Source organism: Panthera onca, chromosome A1 (assembly GCF_046562875.1).
Source record: "Panthera onca isolate mPanOnc1 chromosome A1, mPanOnc1 haplotype 2, whole genome shotgun sequence".
Taxonomy (NCBI): domain Eukaryota; kingdom Metazoa; phylum Chordata; class Mammalia; order Carnivora; family Felidae; genus Panthera; species Panthera onca.
Window position 1 is genome coordinate 158,220,575 of NC_138339.1, and position 20,693 is coordinate 158,241,267.

The window sequence follows — 20,693 nt, forward strand, 5'->3', positions numbered from 1 at the left end:
CTTTGGCCTTGACTGTCTTCCCCCTCCTCTACTATTTATCCTTTGTGACATGTTCAAGTGACCCTTCCCTTTAGGAAATGCTTCGGACTTTCTAACCTAAATGGATCTCCCTTGTGTCCATTCCTATTATCTCAATTACTATCAGTTCTATCCCCAAGGGTTTCAAAAGTATGTCATGTATACCCCATTTTCACATCCTCTGAAACAGTTGTAGGTACAGAGCAAGTACTAACCACTTCTTAACTGAATCTCTTGCCAGACCAGTAATTACATTAAAACAAACAGAATAAAATAATATTTTTTTGAAGATGAATCCAAGAAAGTCTATAAATACTAACCAACAGGTTGGTAGGTGCTTTGGTTTTAATCAAGAATCAGCTCAGGTGAAGAGTCTATCACCTACAGATAGGTTCATGAAGGACGCTTTAAAAGGATTTACCTGGAGGAAGTACTTCCAAAATGGCCAAGTAAACACCTCCAAAACTCGACACCAGAAAAAGCAGTATCAACACTGCCTAATTGTCAAAATAAATTTTTCAGAACTTCAGAAGCTAACTATCTAAACAACAATCTGAGGGTTGTTTACTACACAAAGACAGGTGAAACATGCCAATACCCAGGAAACGATTGGCAATCCAGGGGAGTGGGTAGAAAGCAGGCAATAGAAACTGTCCTGACAAACACCAGATGTTGGATGTACTAGACAAACATTTTATTATTATTTTTAGACAAACACTTTAAATAAGCTATTTTAAATATGAAAATAGAGGGGTGCCTGAGTGGCTTAGTTAGTTACGCATCTGACTCTTGATTTTGGCTCAGGTCATATATCTCACGGTTTGTGAGATTGGGTCCCACATCAGGCTCTGTGCTGACAGCCAGATCCTGCTTGCGGTTCTCTCTCCCTCTCTCTGCCTCTCTCTCACTCACGTGTGTGAGTGCACACACTCTCTCTTTCTTCTTTCTCAAAATAAACAAACATTTAAAAAACTATATGAAAACAAAAATATAAAATCTCAAGTTGAAACATAAAATAACGAAAAGGGTTGTTCAGTAGAAGGGTTCAACAGCAGTTTGAAAAGGCAGAAGAATCAGTGAACCTGGAGTTAGGTCAACTGACATTACCCAGTCTAAGGAACATAAAGATAAAAGAATAAGGAAAAATGAACAAAGCTTCAGAGACCTGTGGGATGCTATCAGGCAAACCGAAATATACACGATGACAACACCAGAAGGCAAAGGGAAACAGCAAGTGGCAGAAAGAATATTAGATACTAAAGAATATTTGGGCCCAAAACACCTCAAATTAAAAAAACAAACAAAAAACTCCAAGCAGGATACTCAGAGATCCACACTTAGACATATTATAGTCATAGTCAGACTACTGACTTTAATTTGTAACATTTATTTATTTTTTGAGAGAGACAGAGCATGAGTGGGGGAGGGGCAGAGAGTGAGAGGTAGATAGAGAATCCAAAGCAGCTCCAGGCTCCGAGCCGTTAGAACAGAGCCTGATGTGGGTCTTGAACTCACGAACCGCAAGACCATAACCTGAGACGAAGTTGGACACTCAACCGACTGAGCGCCCCAGGCACTCCCAGACTACTGACTTTAAAGCAGTAAGAAACTACAACCAGTGACGTACAAGAGATTCCCAATAAGATTAACACCTGACTTGTAATCAAATACCTGGACACCAGGAAAGGCGGAGGGAGGACATTCAAGGTGCTGAAAGAAACAGAGCACCAACCAAGAATTTCATACCCAATAAAACTACCCTTGAAAATGAGGGTGAAATTAAACATTTCTCAGAGAAACAAAAAACTGAGAAATATTGTTGCAGACAAAGAGACACTGAAGGGTGTCCCTCACGCTGAAATGAAAGGAGACTATACAGTAACTCAAATCCCACATTTTAAAAAAAGGAATTTAGAAGACTTCAGTCCGACTTTGGCTCAGGTCATGGTCTACCGGTTTGTGGGTTTGAGCCCCATGTCTGGCTCTGTGCTGACAGCTCAGAGCCTAGAGCTGCTTCGGATTCTGTGTCCCCCTCTCTCTCTGCCCTTCCGTGACTCACTCGCGCTCTCTCTCTCTCAAAAATAAACATTAAAAGAAAAATTTTTTTAATCTTTCAATACTCACTCTAAACGTCAATAGACTCAATGCTCCAATCAAAAGACATAGGATAACAGAATGGGTAAGAAAACAAGATCCATCTATATGCTGCTTACAAGAGACCCACTTTAGACGCAAAGACACCTTCAGATTGAAAGTAAGGGGGTGGAGAACCATCTATCATGCTAATTGTCAACAAAAGAAAGCCAGAGTAGCCACACTTATATCACACAATCTAGACTTTAAAATAAAGACTGTATCAAGAGATGCAGAAAGGCATTCTATCATAATCAAGGGGTCTATCCACCAAGAAGACCTAACAATTGTAAACATTTATGCTCTAAATGTGAAACCCCCCAAATATATAAATCAACTAATCACAAACATAAACTCATCAATAGTAATACCATAATAGGAGGGGACTTCAACACCCACTTACAGCAATGGACAGATCATCTAATCAGAAAATCAACAAGGAAACAATGGCTTTGAATGACACACTGGACCAGATGGACTTAACAGATATATTCAGAACACTTCATCCTAAAGCAGCAGAATTTACATTCTTCTCCAGTGCACATGGAACGTTCTCCAGGATAGACCATATACTGGGACACAAATCAGCCTTAAGTAAGTACAAAAAGATTGAGATCATACCGTGCATATTTTCAGACCATAACGCTATGAAAGTTGAAATCAACCACAAGAAAAAATTTGGAAAGGTAACAAATACTTGAAGACTGAAGAACATCCTACTAAAGAATGAATGGGCTAACCAAGCAGTTAAAGAGAAAATTAAAAAGTATATGGAAGTCAATGAAAATCATAACACCACAACCCAAAACCTCTGGGACGCAGCAAAGGCAGTCATAAGAGGAAAGCATACAGCAATCCAAGCCTTCCTAAAGAAGGAAGAAAGATCTCAGATACACAACCTAACCTTACGCCTTAAGGAGCTGGAAAAAGAACAGCAAATAAAACCCAAAACCAGCAGAAGACAGGAAATAATAGATTAGAGCAGAAATTAATGCTATTGAAACCAAAAAACAGTAGAACAGATCAATGAAACCAGAAGCTGGTTCTTTGAAAGAATTAACAAAATTGATAAACCACTAGCCACTTTGATCCAGAAGAAAAAGGAAAGGACCCAAATAAATAAAATCAAGAATGAAAGAGGAGAGATCACAACCAACAAGCAGAAATAAAAACAATAATAAGAGATTAGGAGCAACTATATGCCAATAAAATGGGTAATCTGGAAGAAATGGACAAATTCCTAGAAACATATACACTACCAAAACTGAAAAAGGAAGAAATAGAAAATTTGAACAGACCCACAACCAGTAAAGAAATCGAATTAGTAACCAAAAATCTCCTCCCAAAAACCCAAGAGTCCGGGGCCAGATGGCTTTCCAGGAGAATTCTACCAAACATTTAAGGAAGAGTTAACACCTATTCTCTCGAAGCTGTTCCAAAAAATAGAAATGGAAGGAAAACTTCCAAACTCTTTCTATGAAACCAGCATTACCTTGATTCCAAAACCAGACAGAGACCTGACTGAAAAGGAGAACTATAGACCAATTTCTCTGACGAACATGGATGCAAAAATCCTCAACAAGATATTAGGCAACTGGCTCCAGCAATACATTAAAAAAATATTCACCATGACCAAGTGGGATTTATACCTGGGATGCAGGGCTGGTTCAATATCCGCAAAACAATTAATGTGATTCATCCCATCAATAAAAGAAAGGACAAGAACCATATGATCCTCTCAATAGATGCAGAGAAAGCATTTGACAAAATACAGCATCCTTTCTTGATAAAAACCCTCAAGAAAGTAGGGATAGAAGGATCATACCTCGAGATCATAAAAGCCATATATGAACGACACAACGCTAAGATCATCCTCAATGGGGAAAAACTGAGAGCTTTCCCCCTAAGGTCAGGAACACGACAGGGATGTCCACTCTCTCCACTGTTATTCAACATAGTATTGGAAGTCTTAGCCTCTGCAATCAGACAACACAAAGAAATAAAAGGCATCCAAATTGGCCAGGAGGAGGTCAAACTTTCACTCTTCGCAGATGACATGATACTCTACATGGAAAACCCAAATGATTCCACCAAAAAACTGCTAGAATTGATTCATGAATTCAGCAAGTGGCAGGATCTAAAATCAATGCACAGAAATCGGTTGCATTCCTACACACCAACAATGAAGCAACAGAAAGAGAAATCAAGTAATCGATCCCATTTACAATTGTATCAAAAACCATAAAATATCTAGGAATAAATCCAACCAAAGAGGTGAAAAATCTATACACTGAAAACTATAGAAGCTTATGAAAGAAGTTGAAGAAGACACAAAAAAATGGAAAAAGACTCCTCCTGGATAGGAAGAACAAATATTGTTAAAATGTCGATAATCCCCAAAGCAATCTACATGTTCAGTGCAATCCCTATCAAAATAACACCAGCATTCTTCACAGAGCTAGAACAAACAATCCAAACATTTGTATGGAACCAAAAAAGACTCTGAATAGCCAAAGCAATCTTGAAAACCAAAGCAAGGGGCATCACAATCCCAGACCTCAAGCTGTATTACAAAGCTGTCATTATGAAGACAGTACAGTACTGACACAAAAACAGACACTCAGATCAATGGAACAGAACAGAGAACCCAGAAATGGACCCACAAACGTATGGCCAACTAATCTTTGACAAAGCAGGAAAAAGTATCCAATGGAATAAAGACAGTCTCTTGAGCCAGTGGTGCTGGGAAAACTGGACAGCAACATGCAGAAAAATGAGCCTGGACCACTTTCTTACACCAGACACAAAAATAAACTCAAAATGGATGAAAGTCCTAAACGTGAGACAGAAAACCATCAAAATCCTCGAGGAGAAAGCAGGCAAAAACCTCTCTGACCTCAGCCATAGCAACTTCTTACTCAACACGTCTCCAGAGGCAAGGGCAAAGCAAAAATGACTTATTGGGACCTCATCAAAATAAAAAGCTTCTGCACAATGAAGGAAACAATCAGCAAAACTAAAAGGCAACCATCAGACTGGGAGAAGATATTTGCAAACGACGTATCACATAATGGGTTAGTACCCAAAATCCATAAAGAAGTCATCAAACTCAACACCCAAATAACAAATAATCCAGTAAAGAAACGGGTAGAAGACATGAATAGACACTTCTCCAAAGAAGACATCCAGATGGCCAACCAACACATGAAAAAATGCTCAACATCACTCATCATCAAGGAAATACAAATCAAAACCACACCTGTCAGAATATTCGGCTTACATTAACAACTCAGGCAACAACAGATGTTGGCGAGGATGTGGAGACAGAGGATCTCTTTTGCAGTGCTGGTGGGAATGCAAACTGGTGCTGCCACTCTGGAAAACAGTATGCAGGTTCCTCAAAAAATTAAAAATAGAACTACCCTACAACCCAGCAATTGCACTACTAGGTATTTATCCAAGGGATTCAGGTATGCTGTTTCGAAGGGACACATGCACCCCAATATCTGTAGCAGCACTATCAACAATAGCCAAAGTATGGAAAGAGCCCAAATGTCCATCGATGGATGAATGGATAAAGAAGTGGTTTCCATATACAGTGGAGTATTACTCAGCAATCAAAAAGAATGAAATCTTGCCATTTGCAACTACGTGGATGGAACTAGAGGGTATTATGCTAAATGAAATTAGTCAGTCAGAGAAAGACAAATATCATATGACTTCACTCATATGAGACTTTAAGGCACAGAACAGATGAACACAAGAGAAGGGAAACAAAAATAATATAAAAACAGGGAGGGGGACAAAACAGAAGAGACTCTTAAATATGGAGAACAAACAGAGGGTACTGGAGGGGTTGTGGGAGGGGGGATGGGCTAAATGGGTAAGGGGCATTAAGGAATCTACTCCTGAAACCACTGTTGCACTATATGCTAGCTAACTCGGATGTAAATTTAAAAAAAAATTTTTTTTAAGTAATTTAATAAAAGTTACCACCTAGGTAAACACAAGACAGTACAAATATATTTTGTTTGCAATTCTTCTACCTGATTTAACAGATAACTGAGTAATAGAACAATCATAAATTTGTGTTGGGGGCTTACGATGTGTAACATGTAATCTGTGTGATAAGAGCACAAAGGAGGCAGAAAGAAACAGAACTGCAGAAGAGTAAAATTTTATACAACTGGAATTAAGTTGCAGTGGTAAAGTAAGAAATGTATTTGGTCTTCCCCTTGGTTCTTGATACGGAGCACCCAAAAACCCTTGCAATTTCCTTAGTGATAGGAGTCTCTTTGGTATTCACAGTGACCCCTTTTGATCACACCTGAGTTTATACTAATGAAGGTGACTCAGGGTAGGGCCCCAAAACAGCCTTGTAAGGGGCTGGTCACCAGGAAGACCAAGTGATAAGAGGGTGGGAACAAAAGTTCCAACTGACTTCCCATGAAGGGAAGGGCCGGAAATTGAGCTCCATAAAAACTTGCGAACAAAGAGACTGAGTATCTGGGCTGGTGAACACAGTGCAGTGCCGGGAGAGTGGCTTGCCTGCAGAGGGTGTGGATACCTTCTGTCTGGCTATTCTGGAGTATACCCTTTATAACAAGCCAGAAGAATTAAGTAAAATGCCTTCCTGAGTTCTGTGGGTCATTCTGCAAATCACCAAATCTCAGGAGAGGGTCATGGGAACCCCCGATTTCTAGCCAGTCAGAAGTGAAAGTGGTCTGGGACTTACCACTGGCGTCTGAAGTGGGGAGCAGCAGTCTTATGGGACTGAGTGCTTAACCTGTGAAGGGTCTGTACTAAATCCGGGTAGTGTCAGAACTGAACTGACCAGTCAGAACTGGACCCAGCTAGTGTCCAGATAATCAGAGAATTGGTTGTTGGTGCTGGAAAGCACCCTACAAACTAGATTCTTTTAAGATGTTAACTGTAATCCCCAAGATAACCACTAAAAACTCAAACCAAAACAAAAGGCTCAAAAAATATAGTATAAGGAAAAACCAAGGAATTAAAATGGTATATTACAAAATATCTAACAAAAAAGGCAGTAACAAGGAAGAACAAAAAAGACATAAAAACAGAGCAAATGGTAAACATAAATCCTACTTACCAGTAATTACATAACACAGTAACACATAAAATTCCATCAGAAAGAAATTGGCAGAATGAATAATAAAACAATGATCCAACTACATATTGTCTATAAGAGACCTACTTTAGATTTGAAGACACAAGTTAAAAGTAAAAGGATGGAAAAAGACCATGCAAACAGTAACAAGGGAGAACTGGTGTGATTATACTAGTATCAGACAAAATAGACTTAAGACAAAAGCTGTTACCGGAGACAATGAAAGACCTCCTATAATAGTGAAAGACTCACTGCACTCAAAACCTAACAATAGAGACCCAAAATACATGTAGCAAAATCTGCCAGAATTGGAGGGAAAAAGACAAAATTCAAAAATAATAGTTGGGAGGTTTCAACAGCTCACCTGCCACAATGGATAAAATAACTAGGCAAAAGATAAACAAGGAAGCAGAAGACATGACCAACACTAGAACCCAATCAGACCCAAGGGACTGCAGTACAACAATCACCCCAAAAAAGCAGATTCTCAAGTGCACCTGGAACATTCTACAATAGACCATGTGAGGTCATAAAACAAGCCTCAATAAATTTGAAAGGACTGAGATACATATAATATGCTCTCTAACCACAATGGAATTCAATCAGAAATCCTAACAGAAGGAAATTTGGGAAATTCACAAATATGTGAGAATTAAACAACATACTCTTACATAACCAGTAGCTCAAAGAAGAAATCATAAAGGAACACTTACAGTATTTACACAATTTCAAACATTTATCCAAACACAGGGAAGTTAAGAGAATGCAAAGTTGTTCTGATGGGGAAGAAATGAAAAGAATAATGCTTATCTTGGTGAGCAGATTTGAAAATTTACTTGAATGTAGTTTGTTACATTGGAAAATTCTGTAATTAGTTTTGATTCTTAGGTAGAAACTGACAAACAATAACTATTCTGGGTTTGTGAGCACCCAGAAAAAATAAATAAATAAAATAAATAAAATTAAAAAGCACACTCTAGCCTGTGTTCATAAGAAACAACCCAAGGGGGCACCTGGGTGGCTCAGTTGGTTGGGCATCCGACTTCGGCTCAGGTCACGATCTCACGGTTTGTGAGTTCGAGCCCCGCGTCGGGCTCTGGGCTGACGGCTCAGAGCCTGGAGCCCGCTTCAGATTCTGTGTCTCCCTCTGTATGCCCCTCCACTGCTTGCACTGTGTCTTTCGCATTGTCTCAAAAATTAATAAACGTTAAAAAAAAATAGTGAGAAACAACCCAAGGTAAATTGTGGAGACTTTTTTTTCTGCCAATTGACCAGATTGATAGATTAGAGGTCTTGGTAGACACGGGAGCCAAGTTTTAGCAAAACACTGGGAAAGAAAGGTCTCACACATCACAGTGGATAAGCTGGAAATTCATGGACTCTCCATGATTGGTACTGAGGACCATTCAGGTGGGTCAGTAACTGCTGAAACCATTTTAACCTGGAGAACTATTTCTAATAATACGTTGGTATTAGGACTGAATTATATATCCTCACCCTGACCAAATTCATATATAAAGCCCTACCCCAGTGACTACACTTAGAATGCTTGTAAGGAAATAGAAAAGGTAAATCAAACCTAACGAGATGACGTTCAATGAAGATAAATATATGATCCCACTTCTGAATACTATAAGCAAAGAAATTAAGGCAGCTAACTTTTACTGACTGCTTTCTGCATGTCAGACATTGTTCCAAGTCTTTAACTGGTATTGTCTCAATTATTCCCAGAAAATAAGTACTGCAATTCTCCCTATTTTTCAAGAGGGTACATACTTGGCTGAGACCCCCAGGAGTCTGACTCCAGACCAGCCCTTGGAACTACTGCACTCCTACTACCTCTCCAGAAACGGACACAGCCCACACAAAAGAACACCACGTGGTAGGGCTAGGACAAGTGTTAGGCAAGTCCAAAGAGAGTTGACAGGAGAGTTGACTCCCCACCACAAAGTAAGATACTCTTAGGGTGCACTTATATCACTTAATATCAATACTCTTAATATTGATATAAATCTAGAACACTGGAGGGGTACCTGGGTGGCTCAGTTGGTTAAGTGTCTTGACTCTTGATTTAGGCTCAGGTCATGATCTCATAGTCATGAGATGGAACCCCGCATCAACTTCTGCAATGACAGCACAGAGCCTGCTTGGGATTCTCTCTCTGCCCCTCCCTCCCTGGTTCATGCGCACACGCGCATGCTTTCTCTCATAAAAATAAATAAAAAGTAAGTAAATAAAATCAAGAACGCTGTCAAATACAGTCCACAAAGCCTACATCAAATACCTTTTGGACATAAATAGGATAAAGATAACATATTTGCTCACGAATACTTTCATTCCTGCGTGAGAAGGAGCCTCTAACCCTCCTTTCTTCCCTCAGCTTAATTTCCTAGTGCCATTCTGTACTGGTGAAAGTGACCTGCTAGGTCAAAACCACTACACCAGCCTCTTTCCCTCCATGTTCAATCATAAGCTACTAACAAGATACAAATAAGATATTTTTGTTTAGTTCAGCGACCAAATGGCAATGACAGTAGTAACAGAATCGTCATTCTGTTAGCAAGAGCAGCCCTTCACGGATTTCACCACGCACTCTGCCGTACCCTTTCATGAGCTGCGCGGCTGTGAAGTAAGCAGCCATGGCCTGGTCATGCTCGCTCTCAACTGCAAATGAGTGTCCGTACGCTACCCACGCAGGCCCGTAAGTCTTCTCAAGTGTTGTCGCTTTGCTGAAACAAGAAACGTCATTCTAGTGAGAGATTCATTCTTGTTAATTTTATATAAGCTGATAGCTTCAAGGATATTGGAATTAAATAAATGAGCTCTTAACATATTAAATACTTACATAACAATTGTTAATCTCATTTGAAATAAAAGAATGTTTAATAGTACAAGCAAAATTTTAAGACATTTTAAGAGAGGTCCACAACTTTTTAGGTCCAATAGTTGAACCCACTGGCACTCTATATTTACAAATACAAATACACTCTGAATTTACAAATATTACTTAATCCAAGAGCTTTGTTTCAGTAATTGTGGTAGCAACAACCATTTAATGAGGGCATATTTTACACCAGACTCCATGTGAAATGCTTCATGTGCATCACCTAGTAACTTACAAGGTAAATCGTTATTTGTATTTTAAACATCAGTATACTGAGGCTGGGAAGATTAAGTGACACCCTGTGGACGGCAGCAGGAGAACACCCTGGTCCTGCAGACTGCACCACACAGTCTTAAGCCGTCATAAGTAGTCTTCAATCAGCAGACACCCAGTGACCCAGGACACCCAGAATAAAGAGAACACACCACAAAACAAGGAAAATATAAATAATGAGATGCCATTTCCCAGCATTTTATTTTCTAAGTTTTCTATCACTCAAATGTTCCTTGATTCACATGGAGTCCATCACTAAATCAGAGAAGCACAGTTCAGAGGAACTATCACATCTGAATCATCTGCCTACTCCAGGAAAAAGCACAAGCAAGTTCTTCTAAAATGCTTAACATTCAACTGACCAGAGAACTCCCTGTTTTTCCAAGTGCAGGATCCTTATGAGTCATCCTACCAATTTTCCTAACAATCCTGGGATACAAGTATTGTATCATTCCCATTTTTAAAGAAGAGAGGGTCAGAGGTTATTAACTTTCCCAAGGAATCACAGCTAGCAAGTGGTAGAGCTTGTATTAGAATTCAAATCTATGTCCAAAGTTTACACACTTTTTCTTAGATCCACTTTCCAGTTTGTTCATGTGGCTGAAATCACACTTATAAAGTAGCTTGACTGGGCTGCACACAGCAGATCCTTATATAAACCAGTTCACTATGACAAGAATTCTGTTTTATAGTCACATTTAGTGACCCTAATCTCATGTAGTTTCATGTAATTTCACAAGTATTAACAAAAGAAGTCCTAAAGTTAAAAGGTGCCGAGTAACTCTGTAAATGAAAAACAGGACCTTCCAAACGTCTATTATTGTTTCATGTTTCTTCTCACTTATAATTTACACACATCGTAAATTCCTTGAGAATAAGGTCTACACCACTGACTTTTATATCCCCTCATGACATCTTATAAAAAGGTATGTAATTGGGGCACCTGGGTGGCTTAGTCAATTAGCAGCTGACTCTTGATTTTGGCTCAGGTCATGATTTCACAGTTCGTGAATTTGAGCCGCATGTCAGGCTCTGTGCTGACAGGGCAGAGCCTACTTGGAATTCTCTCTCTCACTCTCTCTCTGTCGCTCCCCTGCTCTCATGTGTGCACTCTCTCTCACTCTAAGATAAATAAACATTAAAAAAAAAAAAAAAGGTACATAATTGATGCAACTGAACTGAATCTGAAAAAAATTATCCTTTCATACTGCTTTTAAAGTACTTAATTATCGTATTAAAAAGGATGAACAAGAAATCCCTTACTATAGGCTCGTTACAGAGGGAGAAAGACAACAGATCCATACCTGAGGTATCTTCTGGCATGTTCATTTTTATGACCAACCATGAGATAATAGCATCCCACTGCAAACCAAGACACCTAAAAAGTTCAAAATTTACTGTGACCAAAGATGGTTGACTTGGAACTGGAAATCTCTAACATACCAGGCCAGAGGGTGGACTACACATTCCATTACGTGTTCTAGCTCAAGTTATTCTAGTTCAAGTTAGAAACTTCTCTGAGACAGGCTGTTTACTAAGGGTCCTAGATGAAAAAAGAACAGATTCTTCCTCAAAGTGCCTTCAATGATGTCCCTGCAGCATTCGATACAAGATGAAGTTCCTTCACACTTGGTACAAACACCAGCCTGAGTCGTGTCTTCCCTGGCTCCACCCAGGTTCTCACCAGCACTATGCAGGCTCGACCTCATTAGCAGACTTCTCTTGCACTGATTCTGCCTCTTTCTAAATTATTTTCATACTGGCCAAGGGCAGAGATTCTTGGGTGAGGCTTAGGCTTTGATCCCTAACTTCTGTCTCTAAGGACACAGTTCCTGAATTAGTTTTAATCTCTGGGTCCCAGTTGTGTTCCAAGGTAGCCTAAGAGACCCAATGACCCAACTACTGCACAATTCAGTAAGTTATGCTGTACGTGCAAGGTGAGGAAGCCACCAAGTAATTATTAGCATCACTTACAAGAGGTGAGAGTATGACTTTCATTTTCAACATTTTATTTTTCTGTATATCAAGTATATTAAAATAAGCATATATTATTTCTGTAACCAGAATAAAAGGATTTTTGTTTTAAGCTATTGTTTCAAGATACTTAAATACTTTCATGGATTGAAAAGCTAACGCTACTTCTAATTATCAGCACTAGGAGGTCCTCCTCCAACACCTTAAAATAAACATTATTTGGGGGTGCCTGGGTGGCTCAATTGGTTGAACATCCGACTTCGGCTCAGGTTGTGATCTCATGGTTCGTGGGTTCGAGCCCCGTGTCAGGCTCTGTGCTGACAGCTCAGAGCCTGGAGCCTGCTTTGGATTCTGTCTCCTTCTCTCTCTGCCCCTCCCCTGCTTGCACCCTGTCTCACTCTGTCTCTCAAAAATAAATAAATGTAAAAAAAAATAAAATAAAAAAATAAAAAATAAATAAATAAATAAATAAATAAACAAACATTATTTGCTTGAACTTAAATATAAGTTACTACCTAAAAGCCAGTTAAGTATTTTTTTAGAGTTCAGGTAAGAAAAAAACACCATAAGAAAAAAGGTTTACATTTACTTACAGGATTACTAGGATACAGATCCACCAATTTATGAGAAAGGTAGAAAAGTTCTACATTAAAAAAAAGAAAAAAAGAATTAGATCCAGTCAATTTTAAGATATGACTTTCCTCTAGTTACAACTCTTCATGATCAAACAAATTTATTCTCATAGTAACACTTTCATAGTTTTCTATTTACTTAATAAAATATACAACTACTACAGTTGTTTCATTCACAGCCCCCCACCAACGTCTTACCCTACAAGTGGACACTGAGTGTTTCTGGAGTGACTGGAAAACTGGACGAGTCTCTCATGATAAAGCACGTCATGGTGCTTGAGAAGTAATTTCAAAGCTCTTCGCTTATCTTCATAACTGGTATCACACACTCTGTGCCCTTATTATGGACCATCTTAACTACCCATAACCAATTTGAGTGATCAAACTTTCAAGTTTCAAATCAGCAAGATGATTTCTTCTTGAGTAACGTGTAAGTCCTAACACATCATGATGAAGCTTCCTATGTGCAGATTTGGATCCGTTAGACCAGCACAGCCGGAGTGTCCGCATCTCCAACAAGCTTCTAGGAGATGTGATGCTGCTGGTCCATAGACCACACCCGGAGCAGCAGGGGTTTGGAATTGGAGTGTCAGGCTTTTTAAACTCCTGACACAGCTTAAAAGATTTAAGGGCAAATAACATCCAAACATAACTAAAATGTTTCTGAAATGTTAAAGTATAGGAAACACAAGCAAAAACTCTGCCCCCACCCAGTTTCTAAACTATTTTCTATCAGTTTTCTATCAGTTTTCTTAGGATTTTACAAAAAAAAGAAAAACTATCTGCCGATACTCTAAAGCTTATACAACTTAAACCATAAAGTACATTTGACAACAGGAAGCAAGGGAAAACAAACACTGTTCTGTAGGCATAAGAGAATTGATCCTCAATCACTCTGATAAGCTTTTCTTACACTAGCTGTTACTTTTGTCAGAGAACTCCATTATGTTGTTAACTGCAATCTCAATTATCCAGGACTTATGAGACATAATTTCAAGAGTTACAGAAAATTTTTTTGTCTTAACAATTATTATTTTGATTAAAAAAAAATTACCATTTGCTTTATTCAGCTCCACAAGTGTCCCTATATGTACAGGTAAACAGTTTGCATGGAAAGGATCTTTCTCCATCACTCTGAAAGTCAAAGCAACATTTACCATGCCAGAAGCAATACATAACAGAACATACCTCATTAAAATAGCTATGTCTAAACAGTCATTACATCTTTATGTAAAATACTTTTTTTACTTTTTTAACTCCATTACCTTCAGGTTGGCTCAATTAAGGTAATGATTATCTTATAAATGAAAGGGAAAATTCTGGTTTATTTAGAAGGAATAAAAATAAACACTATCACATACATTTATTTTAAATCAACAGAATTACAAAATAAGCAGTCTAATTACTAAGAAGGATTAAAAACAATATGAAATATTAAACAGATCGTAAGTATTTGTCAATTAATATTTTTGTGAATTCAAGGATGTTAAGTAATCCCAAAGATCTGTTAAAAATAGCATATGTAATTTAGCTACAAGACAAGTTTGAATCATGTGCGCTGGAAAACTGGTATGGTGGGGGCGGCAGGGAGATGGCTTAGCTACTTAGTAAGCCTGACTGAGCATCCAGCATCTACAGGATTTGACTAGTCCCTACTTTAACAAAGAAGGGATTTTATGAGACTATGTGCCAGAATGGTATTTTCAAATTTGCAAATTATAAAACACTGAGACGAGGGAATTGTCTATTCCCAAGGCAATGGACTAAACCTATAAGTGCCCATAAACCTGTGTCTGTAAATTGCTCTTTTAAGATAACAATAACCCTTCTAGTAAACTCTGCAAATTGTAAAGGCAACTTCAATTATCACCAATTAGTTCAAGCTTATTCACAAAGCAGTCCTACATACTTCTTAGGTAAAATGAGAATGGACTCTATGCTCCTACACAGAAATAAGTGGATATACTTACACAGAAGTAAGCTTGTAGCACATTTTAAAATCACAGTTATAATAATGTCTTTCAGCCAAAGACACTACCACATCCAGATTCTCCTGCAAACCATCTACAGACTCGGGGAGGACAGTTTCACTGGGTTTATTATACTGCAACAGAGAAAAGGAAACATGAACCCAATGCGCAGTACAAATCAAACGGCAGACTCGATCTGGCCCAATGGCTCAAGGGTTTACACAGGGCAGGTGTGAACCTCTGGGAGCCCTGACTTTATATCTTATCAGCCCTCCTCTTAATCAGCTGGACTCTCAATTTTATCACGGAATTCCAGGGCAGGAAGTATTTTACAAATTAGAAGTTCAGGGGCGCCTGGGTGGTTCAGTCAGTTGAACATCCAACTTCGGTTCAGGTCATGATCTCACAGTTTCTGAGTTCGAGCCCCACGTCAGGCTCTGTGCTGACAGCTCAGAGCCTGGAGCCTGTTTCAGATTCTGTGTCTCCCTCTTTCTTTGCCCCTCCCCCGATCATGTTCTGTCTCTCTCTCAGAAATAAATTAAATTAAAAAAAAAAAGTTCACTAAGCATAAGAAAAAAATCCTCATTTTCACACAACGTCCCACTTATGTTACAGTTCAATCTTTTAGCATAAGGAATCCCTAGAAAAAAGACATGTTTTTGGACACTTTTTAAGGAATCATATCATCTATTTCAAGTAATCTAAAATCTATTCTTGCAAATGTGCTAATAAAAATTAAGTTTTAAAAATTTAACTAGTAAAAGAATAGATGCCAAATTTAGTAAAATACTTACATAAAGCAAAACTAATTTTGTGTTTTTACTCACCTTTTTTAATTTGTTCTCAAATAGAAAGCGTAGCAATTCCTGTTCTTCAGTACAGAGCTTGCTAAGAGGTAGTGACTCAAGAAGTTCTTTCTCTTAAAAATGTTAAGAAAAAAGAATGTCCTCACAATATTTATGGGGGAAAAAAGGCATCAATAAAAAATATTCTTCTATAGTTCTTGGTCTAAGTAAATCGAACTCAAAAGAGAGAATAACAAGATCAAAATATACTTGAAAATCTAAGACAGTGGTTCCAGACCCAGATGATAAGAACCACCTGGAGGGTTAAGCCATGAAGCCTTTTAGGCGATTCTGGTCACCACCAGATGTAAGAACCACCCAGCCAGTTTCCCAGCCTCAGCACTGCTGACACTCTGTGTGGATAATTCTGTCGGTTGGTTGTCCCACGCCACCACAGGATGGTTAGCAGGATCTCTGACCTCCACCCACTAGATGCCATTAGCAACCTCCCATCCCGTCCCCAATTTATAAAAATCAAAAGTGTCCCTAGGGCACAAAATCAACCTGAGAACTACTACACTAGATAGACTAAAATGTGCTTGAACCCCACTAACAAAACATCCCTATTTTCTCTGTGTTTCTTGCACATATCCACCTCATATTACTGCTGACATACTAGGTCTGTGGTTCTCAGCCTAGCTGCACCTTAGGGTCATCTGAGAGCTTTAAAACATCTGACGCCAGGGCCCCACTGCCAGAGATTCCATTCCACTTGTCTGGAGCTGGGACCTGCACCCTGATGTTGTTAAAGGCTTTGAGGTAAAGCCATGTTGGGCATCTCTGAATCAGATACTGAGATCTTGGTTTACACTACCTCAAGTTACTTCCCAAAAAGATGACCTCACCACATCACAACCCTAAAGATTCTGACAGCAAAGGGCACTGCACAATCCACCACTGTCCTTTGCAATGTGCTTCAGGTCTGTTTAAACATGCATAGTCTGCTCTTGATTGTATAGGTTTCAGAGAAAAAAAAATCCAAATGATATTAATTGTGCTAAACATGAAAACACCTGAGTTTCCAAACCTTCTTGAGCTGTCAACATGTGGTGTGATGTTAAAAGATCAAATGCTTCAAAACAGTAGGCATCCAGCTTCAACGCTTCTTTGTAGCTATAGGTAGCTAGGGCTCGGTTATCCAGAGCATCATAGATTTTCCCTCGTAAAAGACAAATAGAACTCTTTATCTGTTGGAAAAATATGATGAGTCATGTACTAAATCAATACGTCGAAATTTAATTTTTGATCAGAATGATCTATTATCTTAAGGCTGAGACTTCTCTTGACCTCTAAAATAATTTATTCAATCCCAACAAATTAACAGAAACAGGAAAGCGAAGTAAAACTTCTCTATCTTCCCTAGGCTCTCCTCACTTCAACAATCTTTAGAACTACAGCACGTCACTGCTACTTGGTTCCTTATCTGTTCTGTCTCAAAGAGGGTAATGATTTAGATAGCAAGCAGAATACAAATATTAAATTAAACTCAGACAGTTTGATAGGCGGGTCGCAATGAAAGGATCTTAGTAATAAACACTGAAAAACTGGCACAATAAGGTACCGCGATTAGGGTCATGAACTTGTAGCACTGGACAGACCTGAGTTAAAACCCCAGCTCTGATGCTTCCTAGTGACCCTAGACAAGTTTCCTTTCCTCATCTAACTTACAGGGCCCTGTGAGAAGCAGAGGTGCTAGTCTTCTGCAAAGCAAGTACATGTGAGGTGTTCACAGAGTAGCCACCTCACTACTACCACTAACAAGAGGATGTGGGCGGCAATCCAACCTAGATTCTAGACTCTGAACCTCAAGAAACATGCAACTAAACCTACAGATGATCCAGAGACGGGCAGCTAAAACTGGTAAAGGGACAAAGAAGACTCATCATAAAATCCAAACTTAAAAATAAGAGGATGTAACAAGAGAATCTTACACCAATGCAGTATCTTATGACTTGTAAAAAATAATACTAATAATAATAATAATTTCATAAGATAAATAATGCATTACAAACCATGTATTTCTTAGCAGGTAAATGGTATGTAGTCCAAAAATAATAATGGTAATACCAGACTCCCTCATAAATACCTTTATTAGCAGAAAAATAAACGTGCTCCTTAGCACATAAATAGTCTCAAGAAGGCTGTTAAAAAAAAAAGCAGAAAAAAAGAAAAAATAATAACAGTCGAGATTAGTAATCTGTGAATGTCATTTATTATGTTACATTATATAATCTCTGCCAACAAGGAATTTGCAATTTCAGGCAGGTATGAAGTATACAAACTGAAGTAAACAAATTACATAAAGAGTAACACCAAACCACTCCCTGGAAAGAAGCAAACTATGGTTTCCTGGGGTAGGTATTGAAACACAGTAAGAAAGAGAAAAGTTATTCCATCTGTGGGAGTAATTTAAGGCATCAAATGAGAAGAAAGCTCTCAAGTCAGCCTATTTCAGACTCAAGCATATGAGGACATAGTTATAGCTTCCATCTAATGACTCAGAAATGTCTCGGAGTCTTCTTGTGTTTCAGTGGCAAATTAAGTAAGTTGGCAACTGAACTGTTTTAACATGGTGATACTGAAATAAAAGAAAGTGATTTATGTTTTGCATGTCGTGTGAGTAATTCTTACTGATGTTACTGAAGTATGCTTATTGCAGCATTACTTACGGAGGACTGTGACATTTCCCAGTCATTGGAGGGGTCTTTCAAGCCACTTTCATCCTTCAAGTATTTCTCAAATAACCTTTTGTTGATTGGCTCCTCCATGTCAAGAATATCAAGTGCCTGCTGATGCTCTTTCGCAGCATACTGTGTTGTGCAAAAGCCAGAACTACTGTTTATCACCTATCACTTCGAACACTAGACATACAAGCAAATACTGTCAATTTTAAAAGGGTCATAGAATATACCTATTCATTACTTATATTTAAAATGTAGAGCTTAAAATTTCAAATTCTAAGGCAGAGTTTTCTTCATGCATGTCAGATATTGGTAAATAGAGAATCAATATTTTATAGCACACAATACTAAAGAAAAGAACACTTCCTCATGAATACTTTACTAATTTGCCAGCTCCACCACCAGATTTCTGTATAACAGCAACATAATTAAACTTTTACCAAGAAAATTAAAACAGATGGCATACTTACATGGCATCTAGCTGCAAGGTAGCGGCATGCTTCATACAGCTAGGAGAGAAAACAATCTGTTAAGGAGGTTATGGCAGGAAGATGCAAACACAGTACTCGTGAGACGTAAACTATATAAACTCTGGAAGAACGGCATAAAAGTACTAGCAGTTAAGAAAACATGTGCAAGGGACAGAGGTGGAGGGGCTGGCCAGCATTCCAGGCACTGAGCAGGGGCACTCCTCTATGGGATTGCAAACAGTCAGTTTGCACATGTTACTTGTATTGGTGGTGGTGGTGGGTTCGACACCGACGGAGAGAAACCACAGGGACTCCGGTGCCTATGTAGGCAGTGGGAAATCACTGATTGATACTGTCAGTGCTACAATCAGGTCTGTGTTTCTGTGTTTTAGGAAGACCACTCTTGTGATAGTTTAAAAGACTGCTAAAAAGAGTCAGGGAAAATGGAAGTGGGAAAGATATTATCAAAGAAAAGAGACAAGAAGCTAAAACAAAACAAATTAAAGGCCTGACATGAATGAGCAGTAATGAAATGGAAATGAATATCCATAATTTCAGAGTTACTTAGAAAACAGAATTTTCAAAACTGAGTGATTAGATTGGGGGACAAAAGTGACTGAGATTAGGAATAAGACAATTTTTCTTTACATTCAATAAGAAAAACTGAATCCTTTTAAATAACTTTGACATTTAATCTAATGATATTTTTTTAATTAATACCTTTCATTTTTTTTTTAAGTTTATTTGGAGAGAGACAGAGAAAGGGCTCAAGAGGGGTAGAGAGGGAGAGAGAGAGTTCCAAGCAGGCTCCATGTTGTCAGTGCAGAGTCCAATGCAGAGCTCGAACTCACAAACCATGGGATCATGACCTGAGCTGAAACCAAGAGTCAGACACTTAAACAACTGACCACCCAGGTGCCCCTCATCTAACAGCATTTTTGAAAAGTTTGGGAAGTTTTAAAGTTCACACAATCACTTACTTTGTCCAGTTTTCGTGACCGAAGTGCATGAGCTGCTCTGTGATATTGCGCTGTCAGGTAAAGACACTGAGCCAACCAATAAATGTCCTGGGGTTCCTCTGGAAGGAAAAAAAATCACATAAATGGTCAGAGGCACAAGGAAAGATAGAAAAGTTTTTAAAATAGAAATCAGAAAAAAAAATTACAAGTTGTCACTTACCATGAGAGAGTGAAGCTACTTTATCTGCCCAAAATAGAGCACTTTGATACTGTTGCTGTATCAAAACACAAAAAGTAACCACCTTGTTATTTCAATAGTTTTAAACAGATATCTAATATCGTTAGAATGCTATATAATAAATCAACATCTTAATACAATTTTTTACATGTAGCAAAGGTCTACCAATCTTATCTCCATTTTACATCTCAGCTAGGTGAGTTTTGGTTCAAAGGTACAAAAACATTATTGTAGGCTCTTTGATACATACAGCTCAAGAAGGTAGGATTTTTTTAAACTTATACATTGTAAAAATGTATAAGCAGGTATCTAAGACAGTAGATAATTTAAACAATTATTTTGCAGTTATCTCCTCATTAGCAACGTTCTGTCTTTGTACAGTTCTTGAACACCAGCTAGGTACTCTGTCACCAGTCAATCTGGGAAAAGGAATGCTTATGGAATGGTTACAAATCTGCTCAAGGTAGGTGCCCCCAGGGTGGAAA

At 38.5% G+C, this 20,693-nt stretch overlaps 1 protein-coding gene across 4 annotated transcripts in view; it reads right to left on the reverse strand.

Annotated features, from left to right (window-relative positions):
* The window catches only part of CDC16 (cell division cycle 16), a 44,928-nt gene that overhangs the window by 22,797 nt on the left and 1,438 nt on the right, over positions 1 to 20,693 (reverse strand). For 3 of the 4 annotated variants that reach the window (XR_014135985.1, XM_060636582.2, XM_060636581.2), the window contains exons 2-12: positions 20,191 to 20,245; positions 19,992 to 20,089; positions 19,012 to 19,050; positions 18,530 to 18,670; positions 16,888 to 17,047; positions 15,843 to 15,934; positions 15,016 to 15,149; positions 14,100 to 14,179; positions 13,007 to 13,056; positions 11,744 to 11,817; positions 9,886 to 10,011 (exon numbers count right to left, since the gene is read on the reverse strand). Coding sequence is in view for 3 of the 4 variants with exons in the window: in XM_060636582.2 (XP_060492565.1) it covers positions 9,886 to 10,011; positions 11,744 to 11,817; positions 13,007 to 13,056; positions 14,100 to 14,179; positions 15,016 to 15,149; positions 15,843 to 15,934; positions 16,888 to 17,047; positions 18,530 to 18,670; positions 19,012 to 19,050; positions 19,992 to 20,089; positions 20,191 to 20,245 (1,049 nt within the window). In the remaining variant the exon portion in view is untranslated. The remainder of the gene's footprint in view (positions 1 to 9,885; positions 10,012 to 11,743; positions 11,818 to 13,006; positions 13,057 to 14,099; positions 14,180 to 15,015; positions 15,150 to 15,842; positions 15,935 to 16,887; positions 17,048 to 18,529; positions 18,671 to 19,011; positions 19,051 to 19,991; positions 20,090 to 20,190; positions 20,246 to 20,693) is intronic. The other variant, XM_060636584.2, reaches the window with a different exon arrangement.